Raw genomic sequence first — 27,037 nt, 5'->3', positions numbered from 1 at the left:
ATGCCCTTCTCCAGAGTATGGCTCCTTAATTGGCAGTAATTCATCCATCTGGTACTGATTAGAATGATTAAAAGAACAGAGTGATTAGAAAGAATTGCCCCATCTAGTGTTCCTTTGCCTAAACTACAAATAAAGTAATTCAGTTCAGTTCAGTTCAGTCACTCAGTCGTGTCCGACTCGCCACGACCTCATGTATCACAGCACGCCAGGCCTCCCTGTCCATCACCAACTCCCGGAGTTCACTCAAACTCATGTCCACAGAGTCGGTGATGCCATCCAGCCATCTCATCTGTCGTCCCCTTCTCCTCCTGCCCCCAACCTTTTCCAGCATCAGAGTATTTTCTAGTGAGTCAACTCGTCGCATGAGGTGGCCAAAGTATTGGAGTTTCAGCTTTAGCATCAGTCCTTCCAATGAACACCCAGGATTGATCTCCTTTAGAATGGACTGGTTGGATCTAAGATACTCAAATATGACCTTAAATCTTTGCTGAAATATGAGGAATGGGCAAAAAATAAAATATTAAGAGACATAAAAAAACTATTTTTTGTCATTCCTAGGTATGAAATACTGTAGACCTCTAAAATTCCTTACTCACATTTAAGGCTTTACAGCTCCAAAATGTATATCCATTATTTCTTTGAGCCTTACCACATCCCTGTGAGGTCAGTATAGACAAGGAAACTTAGGCTCAGACTAGACCACTTGGCTTAGAGTTACAAGGTGGGAGGCATGGCAAGAAGTATCCTACTTCAGTGTTCACACCACATCACTTTTCCGCCAGCTAAGCTGGTGGAGTCTGGGGCTCTGTTGGTTCTAGTTTCTTAAATCCAGATGATCATAGAATTGGACCACTGAGGAAAATTCTGGCCCCTATGTGGCTGTCAGCAAATTCTTTTTTTGGGTAAATCTCATGTTCCTTTTGGAACCTGTTGCAGGGACTGCCCAGACCATAAGAACAGAGGACAGCAAGGCCAGAGAGGTACAGGGTGATCAGGCATCAGTGCTGGGTAAGTAGGTGGGCTTTTTGTCAGATTTGGGAGGTTTGAGCTTTTGAAGCATAATGGAATATTATCTCTCAGGGGACTTTTGTTCAACTCTTGCTCATTTCTTGCGATATACTAACTGCTCAGTGATTATCATTCAGAAAGAATTGACAAAACCAGCTCTCTGGACGAAATCAGACACAGGATCATGTTAATTCAGAGTGTTTAGAAATGACCCTGTCACAATTGATAGTCTGATGAACAAAGGTATCTTGATATCTTGTTTTATGGACTGAAGAGTTCATAAGAGTTGGCAGGGACAGTTTGGCTTGTTGCATCTCTTCTGTTCAAAATGATGCTGTAATTGAGTTCCAGGATGGTGACCAACTAATCTACATAAAATGTAATTTCTAGGACCAGGTTTTCTTAGTCCTAATTCAATACCGTTTCCAGTCCCCCTGCTTTGTTTTGAATTCTATATAAGCTGAACCCCAGTTTCTATAAATTGAAGTATAATACAAAGAAAATGGGACCATGTGAGAAGTCTTTGTTCTTAACTGTGCTGCTTTTTAATGGGCTACATTATTTCATTCAAGAAATAATTGAGAGCCTACTTTGTTCAAAGAACTGATAAATAAACACTTCCTATTGTATTAAATGATTCTGAAGATAAGTTCCTGCTTGGGCAGTGATTTTTGATACAATATAAGGAAGTTTATTTTTGTGGTATCATGATCTGTAAATTTAGGAAACCAAGATTCTACCTCCATAGAAATTTACTTTGTAAAATTTGGAAGATAGATAAAGTATTACAAAGGAGATTATCCTTGTAACCCTGATTTTTAAAAAGTGCAGCAGTGTCTGAGATGTTATACCATAAAAAGGAGTATCTGACTTCTAATACCATACCTTCCCCTGAGGCAGAAATAAGGATAATTTAGTGGGATCTGGACTTTGTTAGATGTTTGTACTGAAGGCTTTAGTAGAACAAAGAAAAGAATGATATACTTTAAAAAATTAAAGTAATTCCAGTTTGAGATATGTGCTGTGAATGAAAAATATACTATGTTCTGAGAGAATGTATGGAGGAAGGAATCCCATTAGTATTCAGATTGGGATTGCATTGAATCTGTAGGTTGCCTTGGGTGATATGGTCATCTTCACTTTCTGGAGAGTTTTTATCCTAAATGGACATGCATTTTGTCAGAAGCTTTTTTGGCATCTATTTAAATGATTGTATGATTTTTATTATTTGTTAATGCAGTGTCTCACACTTATTGATTTGCAGATACTGAACTCTCCTTGGGGATAAATCCCACTTGATCATGGTGTATGATCCCTTTAATGTGTTGTTGAATTTGGATTGCTAGTGTTTTGTTGAGGGTTTTTACGTCTATGTTCAACGGTGATATTGGCCTGTAATTTTCTGTGGGATCTTTGTTTAATTTTGGTATTAAGGTAATGGTGGCCTCATAGAATGAGTTTGGAAGTATTACGTCCTCTGAAATTTTTTGAAATTGTTTCAGAAGGGTAGATGTTAAGTCTTCTCTAAATGTTTGATAGAATTCACCTGTAAAGCCATGGTCCTGGACTTTTGCTATGATCCACAGTTTCAATTTCATTGTTTGTGATTGGTCTGTTCATATTTTTCAGTTATTCCTGGTTCAGTCTTGGGAGATTGTATCTTTCTAAGAATTTGTCCATTTCTTCCAGGTTGTCTATTTTATTGGCATATAGTTTCTTATGCTAAAGCTGAAACTCCAATACTTTGGCCACCTCATGCGACGAGTTGACTCACTGGAAAAGACTCTGATGCTGGGAGGGATTGCAGGCAGGATGAGAAGGGGATGATAGAGAATGAGATGGCTGGATGGCATTACCGACTTGATGGACATGAGTTTGAGTGAATTCCGGGAGTTGGTGATGGACAGGGAGGCCTGGCGTGCTGTGATTCATGGGGTCGCAAAGAGTCGGACACGACTGAGCGACTGAACTGAACTGAAAGTTTCTTGTAGTCTCTTATTACCCTTTCTACTTCTATTGTGCCCCTTGTAATTTCTTCTTTTTCGTTTCTAATTTTATTGATTTGAGCCCGCTCCTTTTTTTTCTTGGCGAGTCTGTCTAAATGTTTATCAATTTTGTGTATCTTTTCAAAGAACCAGCTTTTAGTTTCATTGATCTTTGCTATAGTTTTATCTCTGTTTCATTTATTTCTGCTCTATTCTTTATGATTTATTTCCTTCTTCTATTTTTAGGCTTGTTTGCTCTTTTTTCTCTAGTTTTAGGTGTAAGGTTAGGTTGTTTGTTTGTGATTTTTCTTGTTTCCTGAGGTAAGATTTTATTGCTATCAGCTTCCCTCTTAGCACTGCTTTTGCTGCATCCCATAGGATTTGGATCATTGTGGTTTCATTTTCATTGATCTCTAGGTATTTTTTTATTTACTCTTCAGTGATCCATTGGTTGTTTAGTAGCATATTGTCTAGCCTCCTTGTGTTTGTGTCTATGTATTAGGTAGGTCTGTCCTACGAGGCCCAGCAGCACACGTCCCCCTGGTCAGCAGAGCCGTATGCTCTGGGGGTGGGCCCTACTATTGTGGCAGGGCTGGCTACTGTGGACACACTGGTAGGCATGGCTGGCCCCTGGTCCAGTTGGTTGCTAGGCCCTGCCTAGTGCAGAGGCTACTGGCTGCTGGTGGAACTGATCTCAGAGGAGCTGGCTACATGGCCTGGGGAGTCCTGGTCCTGGTGCTGTCCCACAGGTGAGGGGGGCTGGGTTGTGGCTGGCTTCAGACCCAGGTTTGCCAGAGCTGATGTTGACCTGCCACTGGGTGGGGTTGGGGCATGTTGTGACTGGTTGCACAGTCTGGGATGACCAGGTGGTGGGTAGGGCCAGATCACAAGTGCTTGGCTTTAGGAGTACAGGGATGTCAGGACTGGCTGGTCTGTTGTTGGGTGGAGCCAGATCCAGAGGTGACCAGCTGTGGAGCTCTGGGGGGTTCCAGGGTTGGTGCTGACCCACTGATGGGCAGATCCAGGTTTGGCTATGGCCTGGCGGTCCTACAGCTGGTAGATGAGACCAGATTCCAGGACCATTGCTGGCCCACTGGTGGTTGGGGCTGGATTTCGGGGAAGCTGACTGAGGAGCCTAAGATATCTTGGAGGTGGTGTCTCCCTGCTGGTAGGTCGGGCCCCGGGGACTAGTTCTGACTAGCTAGTGGACATGGCAGGGTCCTGGTGCTAATGATCTAGGGGAAGGATTCCAAAATGGCTCTTGCCAGCACCCGTGTTTTCCTGGTAAAATCAGCTCCCAAAGTGGCTGCTGTCAGTGTTATGAGGGTAAGTCCCAGGTGCCTTCTGCCTCTCTGGGAGGCTCTCCAACATCAGCTACTTACTCAAGTTCCTTTCATATTACTGCTTCTACTCTGGGTCTCAACATGTCAGATTTTGTGTGTGCCCTTTAAGAGCAGAGTCTGTGTTTCTCACAGCCTTCCAGGCTCTCCTGAAAGTAAGCCCTGCTGTCTTCAAAGCCAAATGTTCCATGGGCTCGTCTTCCTAGGGCAGGACCCCAGGGCTGAGAAGCTCAGTGTGGGGCTCAACCCTCTTGCTCCTTGAGAAACATGTTTGCAGCTGTTCATGCCCATTAATGTTTTATCTGTATAAAGCAGATTATTTTGATCTATAGTTCAGATCTGTCTGCAGATCCTCTCTGGCTGTTATTATTAACTGTTTCCTATATTCTCTTTTTATCTGGAGAATGGCTCTGTTCTCCATACATACCATTTTTTTTTCTCTATAGAAGTACAAATAAGAAAAAATACTTCTGGAATGAATCTAATTTTTATTTTCCATCATAAATTTCTGCATTGTCAATTCTTTTTTTTTTTTGACAATTTATAATGTGAGTTTTAAACCCACCGGAATATTTTTGTTTTATTTACATTCTTTTCTCATCTAAACCAGCTGTGCTTTGATTTCAGCCTATATCACTCCTACTCTATGTCCAGTATTCTTAACATTGCAAATCATAGAATTAATTTTGATCATGTGTATCTTTTTTTTTCAATCTCCCTTCTAACTGACTTAGGTGATGGAGCAGAATACAGAATTCAAATAAGGGAAAAATTTCGCATCATGTTAGATAAGAACCATTTGCTTGGGAAATCTGAAGATTTCTGTCATGAAATTGCTCAGGAAGGCCGAGAACTATTGGAACGTTTGTTTGATGAAGATGTTAGAACCGAAGAGCAGCCACAGACGGTGGTCCTTCAAGGGGCTGCTGGAATAGGCAAAACAACGTTGGTGAGAATGATGATGTTAGATTGGGCACAGGGCAACCTCTACCAGCAGAAATTTGCCTATGTTTTTTATCTCAATGCAAGAGAAATTAACCAGTTGAGAGAGAGAAGCTTTGTTCAGTTGCTGTCAAAGGACTGGCCCAGCACAGAAGGTCCCATTGAAAGGATTATGTCCCAGCCAAGTAGTCTTCTTTTTATTATTGATAGTTTTGATGAACTGAACTTTGCCTTTGAGGAACCTGAGTTTGTGCTGTGTGCAGACTGGACCCAAGTGCACCCTGTGTCCTTCCTCATGAGTAGTTTGCTGAGAAAAGTGATGCTTCCTGAGTCGTCCTTGTTGGTGACGACAAAACTCACAGCTTGGAGGAAACTAAAGCCTTTGTTGAAGAATCAGCATTCTATACAGTTACTTGGTATGTCTGAGGATGCCAGACAGGAATATATTTACCAGTTTTTTGAAGACCAGAGTTGGGCCTTGCAAGTATTCCATTCCCTAAGAAACAATGTGATGCTTTTTAACATGTGCAAAGTCCCCGCAGTATGCTGGGTCGTTTGTAATTGTCTGGAGCAGCAAATGGAAAAGGGTGGGGATATCACGCTGACTTGCAAGACAACCACTTCTCTGTTTGCCTGCTATATCTCTAGCTTGTTGACACAAGTAAACAGAAGCTTTCCTGGTCTCCCCAGTCAAACCCAACTGAGGAGCCTGTGCCACTTGGCTGCCAAAGGAGTATGGACTATGACATATGTATTTTACAAGGAAAATCTCAGAAGGCATGGGTTAGTGAAATCTGATGTTCCAATTTTCCTAGACACAAATATTCTTCAAAGGGACACAGAGTATGAAAACTGCTATGTGTTCACCCACCTACACATTCAGGAGTTTTTTGCAGCCATGTTCTATGTGTTGCAAGGCAGTTGGGGCACCAGGGACGATTCCCTTCAGTCTTTTGAAAATTTGGAGCTGGTGCTTGAAAGCAGCAGTTATAAAGACCCCCATTTGCTACAGATGAAACGCTTTTTGTTTGGCCTTTTGAATGAAGATCAACTGAAACAGCTGGAGGAAACTTTTAACTGTACAATGTCACTGGAGGTGAAATGGACAATACTTCAGTGGATGGAAACGCTGGGAAACAGTGAACAGCTTCCATCACACCTGGTTTTTCTGGAGTTGTTTTTCCACTTGTATGAGACTCAAGATGAAGTATTTGTAAGTCAGGCAATGAGATATTTCCAAAAGGTTGTCATTAATATTTGTGAGGAAATCCATTTGCTTTTGTCTTCATTCTGCCTGAAGCACTGCCAGTGTTTACGGACCATGAAGCTGACGGTAACTGAGGTATTTGAGAAGAAGATGTTAAACTCAAGCTTCCCACCTGAAACTTGGTAAGTGGGTTAGGTCACTTTCCTGGAAGTGCCCTGCAAGGGAGTGAAGGATGTAGACGTTGTCAGAGGGAGGGGAAGAGTTGCTTAACTGAGGTCCGAGAGCCAGGATAACCTTTCAGAATTGTCCCACCTTGAGACAAGGAGGCCAGGCACTGAAACGCCCTATTGACCAGTCACAGCTACTGGTGAGGAAGGGGCAAAATGTGCCTGCAGTTGCTGTCTTGGCCTGAGGGCAATCCCAAGAGAAGCACTTGACTGAGAGCTTCCACCAACTAGGGAATGAGTGTTTCAGTTCTCAAGGAGGGAGGCAGCACAGTGCTAACTTCCATCCACTGTAATATATTCTTTTTAAAAAAATAGGGACCAGGAATTTCTTGCTGAACCCAGAGTACATAGGTCATTTGTCTGGGTTGTTTCACTTTACTGACCTCACTCACCTTCCCTATTACCTTGATATAGTTTGGCCTTTGCATGAAAGATTTAGTCCTTTAACACCCTAAATAGTGAGATAAGAAATAGTAGGTGCTGAAGGAATGTTTTGAAAGACTAAATGCACCTTCAGCATTTTATGCATATTATTTTACCCTCTCTCCTTTCTCAAGTTACTTTTTCTAACTCTCTTGAACTATGGTATCAGTTCCAGATTTAATTGATTGAGGGCTTACTAGGTGGCACACAGCTATATAATCACAGAATATTTAACATGTTATCCAGGTTAATGCTGGTCAAAACCATATCTCAAATTATATTTAAGATTATAAGATTGAGATTCAGAGAAGTTCACCCAGAAAGTTAGAGTACAGCTATCAGTTATTGATTCAAGCACAGATCAAATAATAGCTAACATTTACTTAACACATACTCAATATCCCTCTAAATCCTAGCTCATTTAGTCTCCAACAATCCTACGTAGAGGCTGTTATTTCCATTTTACTTGTAAAAAACTAGGGTACCAAGAAGGAACATAACTTGATTGAGGTTACACATCTGGTTATAGGTATTTGGTTTCCCAACTTTACCCAAGTTTCCTTGTTGCTATTACATACAAATGTATTCCTCTTATAAGAACATGCATTTCATTTCTCTTGGAACTGTGGGAGTAAGAATTGTAGACTGGGATGCTATGACCTTTCCTGTCCTTAGGGAGTTGTGAGTAATCATCTGGAGTCAGTTTTCTTAACTCTGACTTCATAGTTCTACCTATAGAAGACATGATTGAACCCAGAACATTAGAAAGTATTCTATGCCTAAGGATAAGTATTAGGAAGGAATTCTAGCAACTATTTTGCTAGTCTTTGTGCTGCTTTCCCCTTATCTATGTTACAGTGTTATCTGATTCTGGAGTTGCCATTGTCGTGAAAATAAAAGACTGAGAATCCCATGTTTTTTTAAAAGAGACATTATAGGTGACCTCAGCCTATTTTATGACATAACTACATTGTAAACCTCACAAGAGAGGGATCTCTGTCTTGTTCACCGTTTTATACATAGTATGCAGTGAGCACTTGCATGTCTGAATGAATGATTTACCACCTCAATCTCAAATTTAAATTTTCTCAAATTTAAGACCCTGAATGATGTAGAGACCACCCCTCTGCAATGTCATTCATCCCAATTTAAGCACGGCATGGGGGAACCAATATTTATTGAGTAGTGAAGTGGATCACTATATTGCCATTTCAAACTATGCAGTTTTTACATAAGAATTATTTTGAATTGAAGGCATCTGAGTTCCCCAAATTCCTTATTTGCCTAAAAGCAGAGCCTTCCAAAATATCTCAGCTTTTTAAATTAACTGTCATAAATCCCCTCCCCAGAGTAACTCTAATCTTGTCTTTGTGAAGACAGCAGTTGGGATGACACTCAGACATTATTATCACCATCATATCTTCAGTCTCTCCTCCAAGGGGCCCATTTAACTTACCAAAAAGCCATTTGTTTTCCTATAAGTGCCCTTTCTCCCTCTGCCTTTCTTCTAGTAATTGAGGTATATAGACTTCAAATTCCAACCACTCCTTTGAGTTACTCATAACTGAGTAACAAAGACACTTGCTTTCACTCAGTACCATCTTCTGAGAATTGCCTGAGCTGAAACAGATTTGTTGGTCTTTTTCTAATTATTTAGGCAAAGGGCTGGCAGTCACATTTTTCACTGGTGGCAAGACCTCTGTTCTGTGCTTCATACAAATGAACACTTGAGAGAAGTGATCTTGTGTCACAGCAACCTTGATGAATTAGCAATGAAGATTTTTAATCAAGAACTAAGGCACCCCAACTGTAAACTACAAAAACTACAGTAAGTCTGGCGTGAGAAAAATGTAATGGAGTTATTCTACTTTCTTTCTTTATCCCACCTCCCACTCCTACTTATTAGGGGGAACTAGTAGTAAACAGTAATTAAAATCTACTGCATAAAATACTCTTAAGAACACCAACTATGGAAATGTCTGGAGTTGTGGGAGCATAAGTAACTTTTTCTGGGGAAAACTGCACAGAGCGTAGAAGTGGTTGACCTGGTTTTTGAGGCTTGATTAGGAATTTTCTAGATAAAGAGGAACATAGAACTAAGGCATTCTACTCAGGTCAACAAAACATTTTCAAAGATAAGTTCCAGAACATACTGTTTCTTCCCCATTCAATACAATGCACAGATATTAAGTGTTTAGTTCATTAGGTTTTGACAGTTTCTTACACCTTTTAACAAATACCCAAAACAAGGTAGAGAATAATTCCCTCACCTCGTAAAGTTTCCATGTAGTCTTTTCTCTATTTACTTCTCTCACTCTGTCCTGTCCTAAAGGCAACCACTTTCTGACTTCTAGGACTGTAACTTTGTTCTCGGAACTCATTTAGATTGATTCATACAGTATGTGTTTCTTGTGTTCATCTTATTTTGCTCAACAAAATGATTTTTGAAATTCATGTTATTGCATGTTTTAATCATTCGTTTCTTTTAATTACTGATTAGCAGTCCCTTGTAATGAATGACATACTACAACTTGCTTACTCATTTTCTTGTTAATGGATCTCTGGATTATTTCCAGTTTATGGCTGTTATGAATAAGGCTTCTATGAATATTTTGTACCAACCTTTTTTATGACATGTTCTTATGTCTTGGGCTAATACCTCGGGATGGAATTGTTAGCTCATAGATGTATATTTAACTTTTTAAAAAATTCCCAACCAGTTCTTCAAAGTGGTTTTACCATTTTATAGTCTTGCCTGCATTGTATATGCGTTCCAGCTGCTCCTCATCCTTGCCAACATTTGCTGTTTCTTTTTCAAAATTTTTATATCTTCATTTTAATTTAGATACCCTACCACTTTTTTACATTTGCTTGTTCACATCTCTCTCTCTTGTCTGTTGGCTCTACCAGGAGCTGGAATTTATCCTATTTTTTTCTGTATTCAATGCCCATCAATGTGCCCAATGCCTGATTGGTGCTCAGTAATATGTAGTGAATGCTGAACAAATAATTGAGACTTGTTGTTTCCATTAGCACTGGAGATGAATGTTCTTTTTTTTGGAAACAGGCTTCCCTTTAAATATTTTCCTTAGAATCTCTTGTAAGTAGATGAAGCCTGGTCTTGCATATATTTATAAATGTTGATGTTTGCCCATATGTGATGATGAAGTAGTTAAGTCATTTTCACTTACCTGCCTTCATCTCCCCCACAGTGTCCCTTCACTGGATGCCACCAACTCAAATCTCAACAACAGCTAATACTGGGGCTTCCCAGTTGGCGCCAGTGGTAAAGAACCTGCCTGCCAATGCAGGAGATATAAGAGACATGGGTTTGATTCCTGGGTCGGGAAGATCCCCTGGAGGAGGGCATGGCAACCCATTCCAGCATTCTTGTCTGGAGAATCCCATGGACAGAGGAGCCTGCTGGGCTACAATCCAAGGGGGTAGCAAAGAGTTAGACACAATTGAGGCAACGCAGCATGCAATGTCTTCTCTGGGGTTAAATGGCTCCCTCTTTTAGAATGCGAGAGTCTCTTATGGGGGATAACACCATGAAGACGGCTCTCAGTCTTTCTCACCTTCAGTTCAGTCTCTCAGTCTTGTCCGACTCTTTGCGACCCCATGAATCACAGCACGCCAGGCCTCCCTGTCCATCACCAACTCCTGGAGTTCACTCAAACTCATGTCCATCGAGTCGGTGATGCCATCCAGCCATCTCATTCTCTGTCGTCCCTGTCTCCTCCTACCCCCAATCCCTCCTAGCATCAGACTCTTTTCCAGTGAGTCAACTCGTCACATGAGGTGGCCAAAGTATTGGAGTTTCAGCTTTAGCATCAGTCCTTCCAGTGAACACCCAGGATTGATCTCCTTTAGAATGGACTGGTTGGATCTCCTTGCAGTCCAAGGAACTCTCAAGAGTCTTCTCCAACACCACAGTTCAAAAGCATCAATTCTTCAGCGATCAGCTTTCTTCACAGTCCAACTCTCACATCCATACATGACCACGGGAAAAACCATAGCCTTGACTAGACGGACCTTTGTTGGCAAAGTAATGTCTCTGCTTTTTAATATGCTATCCCTTTTCCCTGACAAAGGGATTGTACTTTCAACTTATGTTTAGTGAGTGCATTAGGCACCTTTACTATATGATGATACCTAGCACTCTAATTGAAGAAGGAAATGGCAACCCACTCCTGTGTTCTTGCCTGGAGAATCCCAGGGACAGGAGAGCCTGGTGGGCTGCCGTCTGTGGGGTCGCACAGAGTTGGACATGACTGAAGTGACTTAGCAGCAGCAGTAGCATTCTAAATGGGTACAAAGCTTTATTCTTTTGGTGTGCTTGGCTGGATGGGGGGTGAGAGTGAAGGGTGAGTGATCTGCAAGAGTGAAGGGAGATGCTATCACAGAGGTTTCTGAACGGTTAGAAGTATGACTATACTGGGCATTTGGGGCCAGCAGTGGCACTGGAGGACCCAATCTTAAGTCTCTGACAAAGTTCAGTTCAGTTCAGTCGCTCAGTGGTGTCTGACTCTCTGCGACCCCATGAATCACAGCACGCCAGGCCTCCCTGTCCATCACCAACTCCCGGAGTTCACTCAAACTCATGTCCACAGAGTCGGTGATGCCATCCAGCCATCTCATTTTCTGTCATCCCCTTCTCCCGCCCCCAATCCCTCCCAGCATCAGAGTCTTTTCCAGTGAGTCAACTCGTCGCATGAGGTGGCCAAAGTATTGGAGTTTCAGCTTTAGCATCAGTCCTTCCAATGAACACCCAGGATTGATCTCCTTTAGAATGGACTGGTTGGATCTCCTTGCAGTCCAAGGGACTCTCAAGAGTCTTCTCCAACACCACAGTTCAAAAGCATCAATTCTTCGGCGATCAGCCTTCTTCACAGTCCAACTCTCACATCCATACATGACCACGGGAAAAACCATAGCCTTGACTAGACGGACCTTTGTTGGCAAAGTAGGAGATGGAAAATTAAAAGTTGGCCAATTTAACTTACTTCATATTTTGCTTTCGGCTGTCTCTTTCTCTACACCTAACAAAGCCCATGAGATGACAGGAAATATTTTGAAAAAATGTGTTTTGCTAATTATGCCTATCAAACAGTTGACACTGTGAACTCACGTTGGCTTATTTAAAGGATTAATGTTGTAATGCAGTATTTGGAATAGCCCCAATAATATTTGGTCATTGTTCCTGAGACTAAAGAGTAAAAAAACAAACAAAAAAAAACCCTCTTCTGCTTTCCTTATGTTACACCTTCTTTTCCTTCAAGGTTAAAAAAAAAATTGAAAGTGTTAGTTGTCAGGATATAATGGACATCTAAGTCATAACCCAGTCTTTTTCCTAGGCAGCATGCTGAATCCTGAGTGTATGGTCTTGACCTGGAATATGAGAAACCTAGTGTCAGATAAAAGATGGTAGAAATAATTAGACAGTGTCTAAGAGCTGGGCTTGAAAAGAAAAGGATGTTGTAATCAGGGACAGAGATGATGATGTAATCTCTCCTGTGTGTTTTTTCTTCTGAAGGTTAAGATTTACTTCTTTCCCTGACGTTTGTCAGGGTATCTCTAGTTCTTTGACTCACAATCAGAATCTGATACATCTTGACCTGAAAGGGAGTGATATAGGGGATGATGGAGTGAAGTCATTATGTGACGCCTTGAAACACCCAGACTGTAAACTGCAGAATCTAAGGTAAGTCATGAGTTGTGTGTGTGTGTGTGTGTGTGTTTATAATTGAGACTTTTGTCTGTCCAAATAGACTCTTACAGCCTGGACTTGCTATTCTTTGGGCTAACTTAAATTTACTTTCCTGATACCAAATAGCAGGGGTTAATAGATTCAGGCTTCTTTCCTCCTGACAGGACTTACAACTCCTCCCACCTCCCCCACTGAAGAACTCCATTATATAGTTGTCTGTGTCTCCATCTTCTAAGTCTGGGGAAAAAATGGGAGCAGACCCAGAATTTGTAAGTTTTTCATATTTAAATGCAGGCATACTCACTGTATGTTTGAACTCTCACAGAAAAGAATGCAGCAACATTCTTGGGGTGAGGTGTGCAATGCTGTGGTGGACTAAATTTTTTTAACTTAATTTTGGATAATGAATCCCCCTTACCTTATAATTGCAACACAGTGACCAGGTCAGAAAGTTGAGGAAGAACGGTGCAGCAGCTGTCAAGGTACTTGATAGCTTTCACACACTACTGACAGGCCTGACTTTCTTTACAAAAGCGAGAAGGTTAGCAGTCATACTTGGTCTCCACACTGTGTAACAGGTTTCAAGAAAGATCTTATTTTCCAAGGAAAGGCACTTAAATCAACTTCTGTCAACATAAAAACAACCAAAAAACAAAAACAAAAAATCATTACAGTAAGTTTTACCTTAGAAGTTTTGAAATCCTTAGGTTCAGTTCAGGGGAGCAAGACTGAACCTTGATACATGAAGGGCCAAGGTAAGACTATTTGTGGGGAGCAAATTATAACCTCTATGTGGACAAAAACAAGTGAAATCTGAAACAAGACCTTCTTTTTGACAATAGGCAAAAATATCATTGGGATTTTTTAAAGTCTCTCCAGTTTTTACGGGATGAAATTCACAGGATATCTGCAAAGTTTTTGGTTAATTCTTGATCATGTGTAGAGTTCAGTTGTCAGCAGGCCAGCCTAGGGTATTGGTTTTACCAACCACAAGGACATTTTAGGTCATTTTGAGGAAATTTCTCCTCTATCCAAGCATAAAACACATTAGCAGCCAAGAGTTGTTAAATGGAGGGAAAGATGTTTTCTTGAAGTGGGAGCCATGGACCCAAGAAAAATGCCTTGGCACTTGACAGATCAGCAGGACATGATAAGATTCCTTTCATCAGTTGAGATTTGAATAAGGCATTCCACTGATGAATCTTGATGTAGGCCCAATTACTAGACTTTCAAATAGGAAACCATTTCTCCAGGTCAACTATTATAGGGCTGTTGCACCAGTGCGTAGAATGTTTGGAGGCAGACATCATCAGATTTTTGTATATTGTCTTAACACTATATTCTGTAGGACTGGATGTTCTCTCAGCGTGAGTGGTCACTGGGGAGTACTCAGTCTCATAAACATTTCTTATCATGAAATGTTCCTAGGAAAAACTCCAGTTCTGTGTTTGCTTTAGGCCTCCTGTTATGAGAGTTAGAAACCACTTTAGTGGCCACGATTGTCTAGTTTAGGCATAGATCATGCTGAGCTTAACGTTTTAGAATTGGATTTGATGTTTTACTCTCCCTGCTGAATGTAGATGATGTGGGCAGCGAAAGTGTTGATAAATTAGTGGGTCTTTGCCAGTCTGTTTCACCAAATACGATCCCAGTTGCTACAGGGACTTAGCAAATTTAGAAATAGTGTTTTGAAACAATTTAAATTGTAAAGAGACTCATATCAGCCCTTGCAAATGAACATACTGGAAAGGTACACACTAATTTTCATGTGAATATTTCACTCTGATATTTACCAAAGGTTTTCCCCCACAAGAGAAGAAAGATCTTGTCTCCCTGTCTTAATAACTTCTTCCACATTGTGATAACAGGGTAGCTCTTAAAATATGTTGAACACATGGGAGGGGGGATCTTGGACATGCATTTACTGCCTAATTGTGCCCAGAATCCTGTCCTAGTTTGCCTAAACTCTGCTGTTGTCGTTACAAGCAAGGTGAGGGAGCAATCATTGGTTCCACCAAATAGCCCCCTGAAGAATGCCAAATGGTATAAATGCAAAACACCCCTTAGATCCTTCAAAGGTTTTGAGTTAGAGGGCTAACATTCTAGAAAGGGAGCATCTAAAAAGGTTGCTGGAAGAAACTAGCTAGTTGCAAAATATAAACAGAAGTTACTTGAGAACGTCAAATATCCATTACTAGGAGCGTAGATTCCTTCCTCTCAGTCCCATTGCCTAAGGACCATGTTATGGACCAGTGCCCCATGACAACTCATAAGAGCCACAGACAGCAATCAATAAGAACAACAAAAGAATAAAAATTATAATGTGCCTACTTTAAAGGGGCTTTGAAAGTTTTCAGCCAAGAGCCTCATTTTAGTGATAACATTAAGAGACTGGCTCTCCAGCAAGACCTAAAAGTAAGTTAATGCATCTTCTCTGTTTTGCCTGGTTCATTATTTAGGGGTTAAGTATGGAGTCACAAACCTCAGCTCTCACCTTCCCTTTTGATTGAGTCACTGGTGATTGATATTACATATTAATAATAATAAGACAGGGCCTTCAAACTCTAGAAAAAAATTATATATTTTTATTATTGTAATGTGAGATAAGAGTACTGATAAATCTTTTTTCTGATTTAACAAAATTCTTGCAATATTTGTAACATTTAGGAATTCCAAAATATCTATTTGAGTATTGAAAGATACGTTATTATACAGGGCAATCAAAATTACAGGCTTAAAAGCACTTAATGGTTGTTCTCACAAGACATAGCAACAATCTGTAAGGTTCAGGTACCCTATAAGATTCCCTTGTTATGATAAAACAATAAAACACAGCAAAAATGTTCTTACAAAATATTTTCTGATTTATGATACCATCTGCTTTTCTTTGCAGATGCAAGGGAAAGAAGGATCATTTTCTTTTTATGAGGCTGATATTTCATTCATCAAGCGTTAGGTCCATAGCTGAAATTCTATTAATTGGCACAAAGAAAAGAGATTGAGAAACTCAAACTTATAATATGGAAAAGATAAGAGCAAAATAGATTCTGAACAAAGGGACTCTGGGGCATGTACTGTTTATATCTCCAGTCAGAAACATTGTTTAATGTTTCAGTACCACTTCTAGATTCATAAATGAGCTACATTTTGTTTCATGTCCAGCAAGTTATAGTGCCTGCTTTTAATTGGTAATTATTAATTATTACTCTTCAGGGTTCCCCCTCATATGTGTGCTTTCCACTCTGTGGAAAGCAATACATTTAGTATACCTCTGTCATATAATTTCCAGTATGTTCATTTAATCTAGGATTACAAGGGCTTAGATATTCTACCTTTTGAACTCTTCTAAAACTTTCTATCATGGCAACACACATGACTGCAGCAATTATTTAGACTTAATTCTATAAATTTAATTTTTAATCAGTGTGTACTGCTAGTTTTTTGGTTTTGTTTTCTTAAACTCACCTTTCTCACTGTATAAAATCTTAATTTTGATTCATTGCACCATTGGCTAGTACAATTTTAAACTAATGCAGTGTGTGTGAATGATACATTTGCCAACTTCTTTTATATCCTTGGATTGCCTTCATAGATGAATGACAGCGTATCTGGGTCTCAAGCCTCCACTCTGTTCTGCACACTTTGACTTAGCTACATTACTTTCTAACATTGAGGTTTCTAAAGAGAAGTCTGAGAATAATCTGCCACTTCAGCTGCACCTTCCCAGACTTTCTCACTAGTGGTCTCAGAATTTTTTAAAATTAGTTTTACATTTTGTTACTTTCGACCCTGATGCTAGGAAAGATTGAAGGCAGGAGGTGAAGGGGACAACAGAGGACCAGATGATTGGATGACAGCACTGACTCAGTGGACATGAGTTTGAGCAAGCTCCAGGAGTTGGTGATGGACAGGCAAGCCTGGCATGCTTTAGTCCATGGGGTTTGCAAAGAGTCAGTCACAACAGAGCAAGCGACCAACTGAACTGAACTTTTGAACTGCTGGAAACCTCTGTTTTTTCCCTGTCAGCAATGATTTCTTTAAATTAGTTTTTTATATTGACTTAAGGGCTCACTCTTTTGCATGCGCTGTCTCTGTGTCTCTTTTTTAAGAGCATCTGATAGTCAATGGCTGTAGCTTTCTTCCTATATAATTCTTTAAGAATTACTTTTGTCCTCTTAATCTTTTATCCTCTCCTTCTAGGGGAGTTTCTTAGATTTATTTATGCTGATTTTGCTCTATTGTGTCAAATACAGATGTCAGTTCTCTGTTGTTTTTGTTTTTCCTTTGTTTTTGTTTTTTTGGTTGATTGAACCCACGTGAAGCATTCTCACTTCTGATGTGCTATTCTTGTTTCACAGAATCTGCATTGCCCTATAAATTTAAAATGTGAAAGAAGCCTTTCTAAACATTTCCTTCTGTTTCCTAGTTTTGTTTTTTATACATGTGCTTATTTTCTGTCCCTTAGTATAATGTATCTTTTTCTGTTAAGCTTTAATATTTTATCCACAGATCCCATAATGGAATATCTTTTCTGTCTGGAAGAGCTCTATCCATACATAGTTTATAAGATTTCCCTTGTTTCCCTAACTGCCTGGTTGGCTGTTGATATAATATCTTCTTGCATTAATCTACTCAGGATCCCATAATAAAATACCCAAAACAGCACAGACTGGCAAGCTTAGAAAACACAAGTTTATTTATTACGGTTCTGGAAGCTGGAAGGTCGAGATCAAATGCTGGCAGAGTTGGTTTCTGGGGAGGCCTCTCTCCCTTGCTTATAGATGGCTGCCTTCTTGTTTGGTCTTCACATGGCCTTTTGGGGCATGTACTCACTCCTGGTGTCTCTTCCTCCTCTTATGAGGACACCAGTTCTATTGAATTAGGGAGTCTACTCCTATGACCTCATTAACCTTAATTACCTCCTTAGAGGCCCCATCTCCAAATACTGTCATACTGGACAGGGAGCATACAAATCTGGGGAGTGCAATTCAGTCCATAACAACTTTCAGAACAAGCTGAGGTTTTTCAGCTTTAGGTCATGTTCTAGGTCATCCACTAAGAACTAATTCTGGACTGAGGAGGGAGCTTCTCCTGTTCCTACCTCTCTGTACCCTGATTTTGACATAGAGACCCAGTTCTCAAGGGACTCAAGTTGATAAGTCCTTGATTAAAGGGAATAAGCAGAACAAGTCCAAGTTCCAGGAATGCTACTGCCTGACTCTGCTTACAAATAGCTGATATTACTCTCAGCCATGTTTAAAGCCCAAGTTTTATGTAAATGAGTCTCTAAAAATAAGTGTTCTACATGCACTTCTTATTTTCTTATGTTTCCCTTCCTCTTTTAAGAAATACTTAATTTTATTTCTAATTCACTTCTTATTTTCACTGTTAAGGACAGAGTTACTTAGAAAACACAGGTTGGCTGCCATGAATAAGTGAAATCTTGACAGTAGTTTATGGTTATTTCAGCTTCCGCCCCTGGTTTCCTGCCCGTCTCAGTTCTATTTCAGAAGTCAGAGTGTGCAAGGGTACAGCCATCCTTCAGTCTGCCTTCCTCATGTTGTCGTTGAAAGAAATTCCTCCCAGATAAAAAACAAGATTATTATTTAAAAATACTTTTTTGAATGCTTTCTTACATATTTTGTAGGGAATTGGGGCGGTAGGGATGGGAGGGACAAGCTTCCTACCCTCCTCTTCCTGTCTGTCAGAGTCCTGTGCTTTAGGTAAATCACTCTCGTTCCGTGTAGGGAAGCTGGGTTTTCAGAACAGGTCCCAAAGACTGGGAAACCACACCCTGTGGCTGAGTGAGTTGGGGTTATAATTCTTTTCTGAGGAGTGGTCATTTCTATTTTTCTGTATCGTTTTCCAGCTTGGAATCCTGCGACCTAACTACAGTTTGTTGTCTGAATGTCTCTAAGGCTCTCGTGAGAAGCCAGAGCCTGTTATCTCTGAATCTGTCAACTAATAATCTATTGGATGATGGAGTGAAGCTGTTGTGCGAGGGCTTAATGCATCCAAAGTGTAACCTGGAGAAACTGTCGTGAGTCTTTCTGTACTGTTTTCTACAGAGACATTTTTTTTTTTTTGTAACTTATAATTATGAACTGAGTGGGGAAACTGGGTCTTGGCATTAATTGGCTCATTTGTCAATCCTTGATGACCTCCTCCTTCTACCTCCTTCCCCCTTTCACTTGACTTTTAGACATTCCTTTTGTTTATGATAGGCATCTTATTTTCATTCTTTTCCAGGCCTCTTCTCTGTCCTCTTGTATTTTGTTTCACCATACCTTGTCCATGGCTGCAGTGGAATTCATGATTTAAGTAGGTTTGATGAGGTTGCTTCCATAGTAGAGATGTAGGGGTTGTTAGTACCAGCTAACTTCCCTCTAAAAGGGGAGAGAAGCATGGACTTTGGGACTTGACTGACCCCTCTTCATCTGTGTTTCTGCTTCAGCTTAGAAAGCTGTGGCCTCACAGTAGCTTGTTGTGAGGATCTGTCTTTGGTTCTCATCAGCAACAAAAGGCTGACACATTTATGTTTGGCGGACAACATCTTGGGAGATGGTGGAGTAAAGCTTATGAGCGAGGCCTTGAAACATCCACAGTGCATTCTACAGAGCCTAGTGTAAGTGTATACTAGTTCTTAAAATATATATATATTTATTGTTATTTACTTGGCTGTGATGGGTCTTAGTTGTGGCATTCGGGATCTTCGATCCTTATTGCAGCGTGTGAACTCTTAGTTGCAGCTTGTGGGATCTAGTTCCCTGACCAGGGATCAAACCCAGGCTCCCTGTGTTGGGAGTGCAGAGTCTTAGCCACTGGACCACTAGGGAAGTCCTAGTGTCTACTAGTTTTCATCATTCCCATGTAATATACATTTTGAAATATATTTAAACTAGGAAAATATTATGGACATATTATGTCCCTTGCTTTTTCCCTGTTGTCTACAATGATGAAGATGATGAGGGTGATGATATTAATAATTGCCATTTATTGTGACCCTACTCTGTGCTGGGCCCTGTGCAAAATTTGTTTAACCTGCACAGAAGTACCCGCTGGTGTCAAATTGGTCACCTGAGTTCTAAGTGCTTCACTGAACAGGTGAGGATTGTGAGGCTTAGAAAGGTTATGCAACTTGCATAATGCTTACAAGAAAATGAGGTATCTAGAATTAAAGTCCACCGATCCAACTCTATATTCTGGGCCCCAAACAGTTAAATATGTGTCACTACAATTAAACAAAGACAGTATTCCATGGTATGGCTGGGTTATGATGTGACTATACTATTTATTGCTGTTAGGTAGTGTGAGAAGTATGTGAGTTCATGTTGCTGCATAGGATGAGAGAAGAAAACACTTCAAAACCATGATTTTGTTTGATTTTTGGTCACCTCACAAGGCACCCACTTATTGAGCTTTTTTACCTTTCCAATTTGCTTCAAATGCTGAATGACCATAGAATGGTCGACATTGAGTTCTTGGGCAACTTCTCATGTAGTTGTAAGAGGCTCAGCTTTGATATTGCCAGCCACTATGCTCCTCATCTTCAAGGCTCTTGTCACCTTTGCACAAACTTCTTGAACCACCACTGCACTGTACATTCATTAGCAATTCCTGGGCCAAATGTGTTGTTGATGTTGTGAGTTGTCTCCACTGCTTTATGATCCATTTTGAACTTAAATAAGAAAATTGCTCGAATTTGCTTTTTGTCTAGCATCAATTCCATAGTCTAAAATAAATATAAAATAACCAGCAATTAATAAGTCATTAGCAAAAAAACATGAAGTGAGAAATGTGCATTAAAATGATGTATAACATAATCACATTTATTTAAGAATGCATTCCAATATCAAATGGCAAATTTCAACAGTGCAAAACCCACAATTACTTTTATACCAACCTATACAAGATTCTTTATCAATATTAATTAGTTGAAAATAACTTTAAAAATGATTTGTGTTGAACGTCTTTTCAAATTTTTTGATTTCTACTACTCTAGAAATTTCTTCTTTCTAGGCTCAGCTTTCCCGTTTTTTTTTTTTTTGTTATATCTATTATGGTTATTAATGTTACATATACATTATCACTATTATTTTTATATATTATAAATAACTTACCTGTTGTATTTCTAACTTTCTTTATGGTTATTTTTAGAAAATAGAAGTTTAAAACTTTCGTGAAGTTGAATTATCTTCCCCTTCATGACTTAATAGTTTAATACATTTTAAAAATACCCACTTCTGTCATCTTTTTCATAGTCATTGTGGCTTGTGAAAGTCAGCCTGCCAGGCTCCTCTGTCCATGGAATTCTCCAGGCCAGAATGCTAGAGTGGGTAACCATTCTCTTCTCTGGGGGATCTTCCCAACCCAAGGATCGACCAGGTCTCCCACATTGCAGGCGGATTCTTTACCATTTGAGCCACCATGGCTTAATTTTTAACACTTATTCCAAATTAATTTTGTCATAAGATTTAAATTTACTTTGCCCTACATATTCAGTTCAGTTCAGTCGCTCAGTCGTGTCCGACTCTTTGCAACCCCATGAATCACAGCACGCCAGGCCTCCCTGTCCATCACCAACTCCCGGAGTTCACTCAAACTCATGTCCATCGAGTCGGTGATGCCATCCAACCATCTCATTCTCTGTCGTCCCTGTCTCCTCCCACCCCCAATCCCTCCTAGCATCAGACTCTTTTCCAGTGAGTCAACTCGTCGCATGAGGTGGACAAAATATTGGAGTTTCAGCTTTAGCATCAGTCCTTCCAATGAACACCCAGGATTGATCTCCTTTAGAATGGACTGGTTGGATCTCCTTGCAGTCCAAGGGACTCTCAGTTCAGTTCAGTTCAGTCGCTCAGTCGTGTCCGACTCTCTGCGACCCCATGAATCACAGCACGCCAGGCCTCCCTGTCCGTCACCAACTCCCGGAGTTCACCCAAACTCATGTCCATTGAGTCGGTGATGCCATCCAACCATCTCATTCTCTGTCGTCCCCTCTCAAGATGTCCCTAAATCATTTATAGCATAATGTATCTTTTCCGTTCTGATTGGAAATGCCACATTTAATATGTACAGAAAGTCCTCATTTAATTAGGATTCCTCCCATTCTACTCCATTTGCCTGCTCCTCTGCTCCACAGAGCTACTTCTGCTATAGGATACTATATTTATATACAATGTAGGGAAGTTAGCATGGTCTTTTTAGTAAGAAAAAATTCTGAAGAACAAGAATCCAGTTTGAAGCCAAATTTGGCACAAACCTAAGGATACCAAGTGAGACAGCCAAAGAGGCAATGAGGAAGGAGGGTATTTGATCTGAGATAGATGGAGGGTCAGCAAGAAGACAGGGGATTAGAAACCTCTTCAAAGATGTACAGATCTAAGTGGTAGAGCAATGATTCCATCTTTCCTCACATTGTCCTTCCCACAGGCTGAGGCGCTGCCATTTCACTTCACTCAGCAGTGAATCTCTCTCAACCTCTCTCCTGCACAACAAGAGCCTGATTCATCTGGATCTGGGGTCAAACTGCCTACAAGATGATGGAGTAAAGCTTCTGTGTGATGCCTTTCGGCATCCGAGTTGCAATCTTCAGGACCTGGAGTAGGTGTTCTGTGACCTTACTTTTGTGTAGCTTTAAGTACTATGAGGGCAGGGGAGATGGAAAAAGAAAGTCTGAGAGCAGAGTATCTGTCAGAGAAGAATACACAGCTAATTCTCTCTCATTCTGCGTGAGAAAGCTGGAGTCTGTTCATCAGATTTTTGTTAAACAGTTACTACAGTAATTACAGTCAACTTCCCTCATTCCCTCGGTTAAGGAGGGTCAGAGACATCAGGTTGAACTGTATGTAGCCATTTCATTTTTGCCTTGGTTGTGCTTCAGGGAGTCTGTTGAGTGTCTTCTACCTAAATCCAGGAAGCTGAATTGTGCTTTACTAGTTTTTCTTTCTTAAACTCGGGTTTATACTTAGGTCAGCTTTGAAAGAAACTGGGAATGAAGTTTTTAAGAATATCCAAGAATTATTCTTAATCAGCAACCATTTTTAATTCCATTGCAGTCTGTCTTACTCTGGGAGTGGGTACACAAACATTTGCGTTATATGTGACTTGAGGTTTCCTTTTTATATGATGGTATTTCAGATAAATGTAGTATTTCATTTAAATACTTACATATAATTATCTATTTATTTTAATGGCCACATAATACATAGTATTTCATTAGGTAAATATTGTGGCTCAAGTGAAGCAAGATAAGAGATGTCACTTAGAAATCTCACTTTCCCACTAGGACCTCCCATGGGACTAGTAGCCTGGGTGAGTCATTAAGGGTCTAAGCCCAACACTGTTTTCCTAGAACTATAAGCTAAAGATCGATGGTATATCCAGAAGCGTTTGGCCAGATTGGGTTGACTTATGATAACCAAATTTTCAAATGAGTTTAATAGTTGATTGTCATTTCTATAAACCCTGAGATGACTGAACTCTTGGATTCAGTAAGTACCTGTACTTCCTCTGAGAAAATGTATATGATATGGTTTACGATGTGATTTTCTGGTTTCTTTGATTATTATTTACCTGGAAGACAGAAATTTACTTCATGGAGTTTATCATTAAATCCAGTGCCTTCATTTCAGCTACTGCTGCTACTGCTGCTGCTAAGTCGCTTCAGTCGTGTCCGACTCTGTGTGACCCCATAGACGGCAGCCAACCAGGCTCCGCTGTCCCTGGGATTCTCCAGGCAAGAACACTGGAGTGGGTTGCCATATCCTTCTCCAGTGTGTGAAAGTGAAAAGTGAAAGTGAAGTCTCTCAGTCGTGTCCAACTAGTAGTGACCCCATGGACTGCAGCCCACCAGGCTCCTCCGTCCATGCGATTTTCTAGGCAAGAGTACTGGAGTGGCTTGCCATTGCCTTCTCCGTCATTTCAGCTACAGAGATATAATTTCTATGTGGCCTATGCACACAAGATGTTTGCTTAGCCTGCTTTTTCTCCTAAGCATTGCTGTAAACACATAGACAAATTTGTGCCTTCTTAACCACTTTCAAAATCTGCAGGCATGCCTATTCTCTCAACCGATATTTACAACAGATATGAGCTAGATGCTCAGGGGACTAAAGGCTATCTCTAAGGTTATGCTCTTATTCTAAGGCAACTTACAAAGTGCTGAGAGCAGGGAAATAAATATAAAGCCAACTATGATAGATTCCATATGTTATAAGGATATGGCAAAGTCCCAATGAGCAAGGAATGGGACAGAGGAAAGTTATTTAATTTAGGCTTGAAAGATAAAGAGGATTTTGTTATGTGCAGATATTCTAGGCAGAGAGAAAAGATGGGGAATGCAGATAGATTTGATATATTTGGGGTAGGGTAAATGGATGTGTATGGTTGGAAAATAGGGTGGGGACAAAATATGGAAAGAGAAAGAAAGGCCAGATTGTGAATGCTCTTGAATGTCCTACAAAGGACTTGAAGGAAATAGCTTTTTGTATGTAGCTTGCTTCTTTCTTCTTTGGAAACAGTACTTTTAGATTCCTTAACCACATTTTAATTTCAAAAATATATTAGAAACTGAAGGCACAGAGATCTTTGGATTCCTCAGGAAAGTTATATCCGATCTCTTTTTTTTTTTTGGCAGAGGTAGAAATAAATGTTTATACCCTTGACTTGGGAAACTTACTAGAAAACAACCCATTTGTGGGAGGAAGCAAGTTTTACCTGTTGGTTTTTCTTGCTTATTAAGCAATCCCATCTGTTTTTAGTGGTTTAACACTAGACCTTCCTGTTTGCATCCTAGGTTATAGATAGAAAAGGCTTAGGGAAAAAAAGGCTCAACTGCCTGGGCATCCCTTCCAGGAATAAACTAATAGAGCCTCACAACTGAAAATCTCACTTCTCTTTTTTATTTCTCACAGATTGATGGGCTGTGTTCTCACTAGTGCATGTTGCCTGGATCTGGCTTCTGCTATTTCGAACAACCCAAATTTGCAAAGCCTGGACCTCGGGAACAATGACTTGCAGGATGATGGAGTGAAACTTCTGTTTGAGGCTTTGAGACATCCAAGCTGCAATATTAAGAGGCTTGGGTGAGTTCGGTTTTCCTTAGGAAAATGATACCTATTTGGTGGCTTGTATACCTAGAAGAAATTTAGTATATGCAGAGAGGATGAAAACTTAATGGGGCTAGAAGGTAAATTATTCTCAAAAATGAAAATCTGAATTTCATATATACAAATTGGTATATTACATGTTATTAGTATAGAAGCCACATTTCACATTTGTGTCCCCCTTAGTGCTTTGGACATGGTATATATTAAGTTCAGTTCAGTTCAGTCGCTCAGTCGTGTCCAACTCTCCGCTACCCCATGAATCTCAGCACGCCAGGCCTCCCTGTCCATCACCAACTCCCGGAGTTCACTCAAACTCATGTCCACAGAGTCGGTGATGCCATCCAGCCATCTCATTCTCTGTCGTCCCCTTCTCCTCCCGCCCCCAACCTTTCCTAGCATCAGAGTCTTCCAGTGAGTCAACTCGTTGCATGAGGTGGCCAAAGTATTGCAGTTTCAGCTTTAGCATCAGTCCTATATTAAGTAAATAGTGCTTAATTTAGGTCTGCTATGTTCTGTCATCCTTCGGATATTCCATCTGTCCTTGAATTAATTTTTCTTAGTAAATCAAAGGTTTTACTAATCATTTTCTACCTGGAAAAATGCTGTCTGTGGTCTCAAGGAGCTTGCAATCTAACAAAATCTCATCCGATGTTCTGAGTACTTTTTATGTTGAATAATGTTTAAATTTTTATTTTCTTTAAATGTTGAATGGATTGGTATTGGCTAGTACATTTTTCGGAGAAGGCAATGGCAAGCCACTCCAGTACTATTGCCTAGAAAATCCCATGGATGGAGGAGCCTGGTAGGCTGCAGTCCGTGGGGTCGCTGGGGGTCGGGCACGACTGAGCGACTTCACTTTCACTTTTCACTTTCACACATTGGAGAAGGAAATGGCAACCCACTCCAGTGTTCTTGTCTGGAGAATCCCACGGACGGGGGAGCCTGGTGAGCTTCCGTCTATGTGGTCACACAGAGTCGGACACGACTGAAGTGACTTAGCAGCAGCAGCAGCAGCAGCAGCAGCAGCAGTACATTTTTACTTATACAGCATAAATTATTGACCTCTGGGTCAAGAAATTTGCTCTACATGTGGGAAGCCTAGACACTATGATATGTCTTCCTGGCTCTTCTAAGAAAGTGTTGCTTTTTTTATGTTTCCATTGACAATTTACAAATATTTATATATACATATATTACACACACACAAATATATGTATTACATATATATATATTTCACAATAATTATGATATTACTTTTGGATCTGACTTTTAATTTTATTCTGCCTGTTTTAGCCAGTTACTGTTTAATGCATCCTGCCAGGAGAGTGGGATCCTATCAGAGACAGAGGACTTGATTACTCAGAGGATAGCCACATAAGCATTGGGCATGTTTGTTGGCAGTTTCCCTTGTGCCCCAGGTCCCACAGGGTCGATGTGTAGGACTCAGTGGATGCCTGCACAGGCAGTTGTTGCATTCCAGGAGAGGAACGTTGAGTTTGGGGGACCCATCATTTCATAGTCAGCAGTGAGCAAGCCTGCCCTTTGTCCTGGAGGGAGACATTTCTTCATCCCTTAAGGTTGCTCACTGCACACACGTCCCAGGGAACGATCAGGTAAAGTGTTGTTGGGACCTTGCATTTTTGTCAGTAAAACATGTAGGAGGGTGACATAGCCACAGAAGAATGTCTCCCAACAATTTCCAACAAATTTTCTACACAGCAGAAATAGTTTTCTACAGAAGTCTTGGCTTCTGGTGAATTTTCACACAGATATGCCACTCCACTGGCCACTCTGATTAGTGAGACCAACAAAGGCTGGGGCCAAATTTGTTCAGTTTGTCTCTATGCCATTTAATTAAGGTCACTATCAACAGGACTCCAAGCACAGGATGAGGCCAATTTGCAGTATTGATTTAAAACATGCCCCAGGGCCCTGGGCTTTGCCAGCTGAGTAACAATTAAAGGAACAATGTGTCCAATTTTCAATTATAATTCAAGAAAGGGAATTTAGAATGACCTGCTCCTGGTGTCATTGGCAATAAATAAAGGAGGCAAAAGATGGGCCAGAAGCAATGCTTTAGCCATT

At 40.4% G+C, this 27,037-nt stretch overlaps 1 protein-coding gene across 2 annotated transcripts in view; it reads left to right on the top strand.

The window, feature by feature from the left end:
- NLRP14 (NLR family pyrin domain containing 14) overlaps positions 1-27,037 on the top strand; it is a 35,293-nt gene that overhangs the window by 626 nt on the left and 7,630 nt on the right. Inside the window, exons 2-9 of one of the 2 annotated variants that reach the window (XM_055422535.2) lie at positions 937-1,008; positions 5,068-6,664; positions 8,796-8,960; positions 12,669-12,836; positions 18,712-18,882; positions 19,297-19,467; positions 22,275-22,445; positions 24,758-24,928. In XM_055422535.2, coding sequence (XP_055278510.2) covers positions 937-1,008; positions 5,068-6,664; positions 8,796-8,960; positions 12,669-12,836; positions 18,712-18,882; positions 19,297-19,467; positions 22,275-22,445; positions 24,758-24,928 — 2,686 coding nt within the window. Of the gene's footprint in view, positions 1-936; positions 1,009-5,067; positions 6,665-8,789; positions 8,961-12,668; positions 12,837-18,711; positions 18,883-19,296; positions 19,468-22,274; positions 22,446-24,757; positions 24,929-27,037 lie in introns of both variants that reach the window. The other variant, XM_088843460.1, reaches the window with a different exon arrangement.

Source organism: Moschus berezovskii, chromosome 14 (assembly GCF_049115385.1).
Source record: "Moschus berezovskii isolate FMDL1 chromosome 14, NW_MosBer_1.0, whole genome shotgun sequence".
In the NCBI taxonomy this organism is placed as follows: Eukaryota; Metazoa; Chordata; class Mammalia; order Artiodactyla; family Moschidae; genus Moschus; species Moschus berezovskii.
Note: the sequence above shows the minus strand (reverse complement) of the source record. Positions and strands in the feature narration are given on the sequence as shown.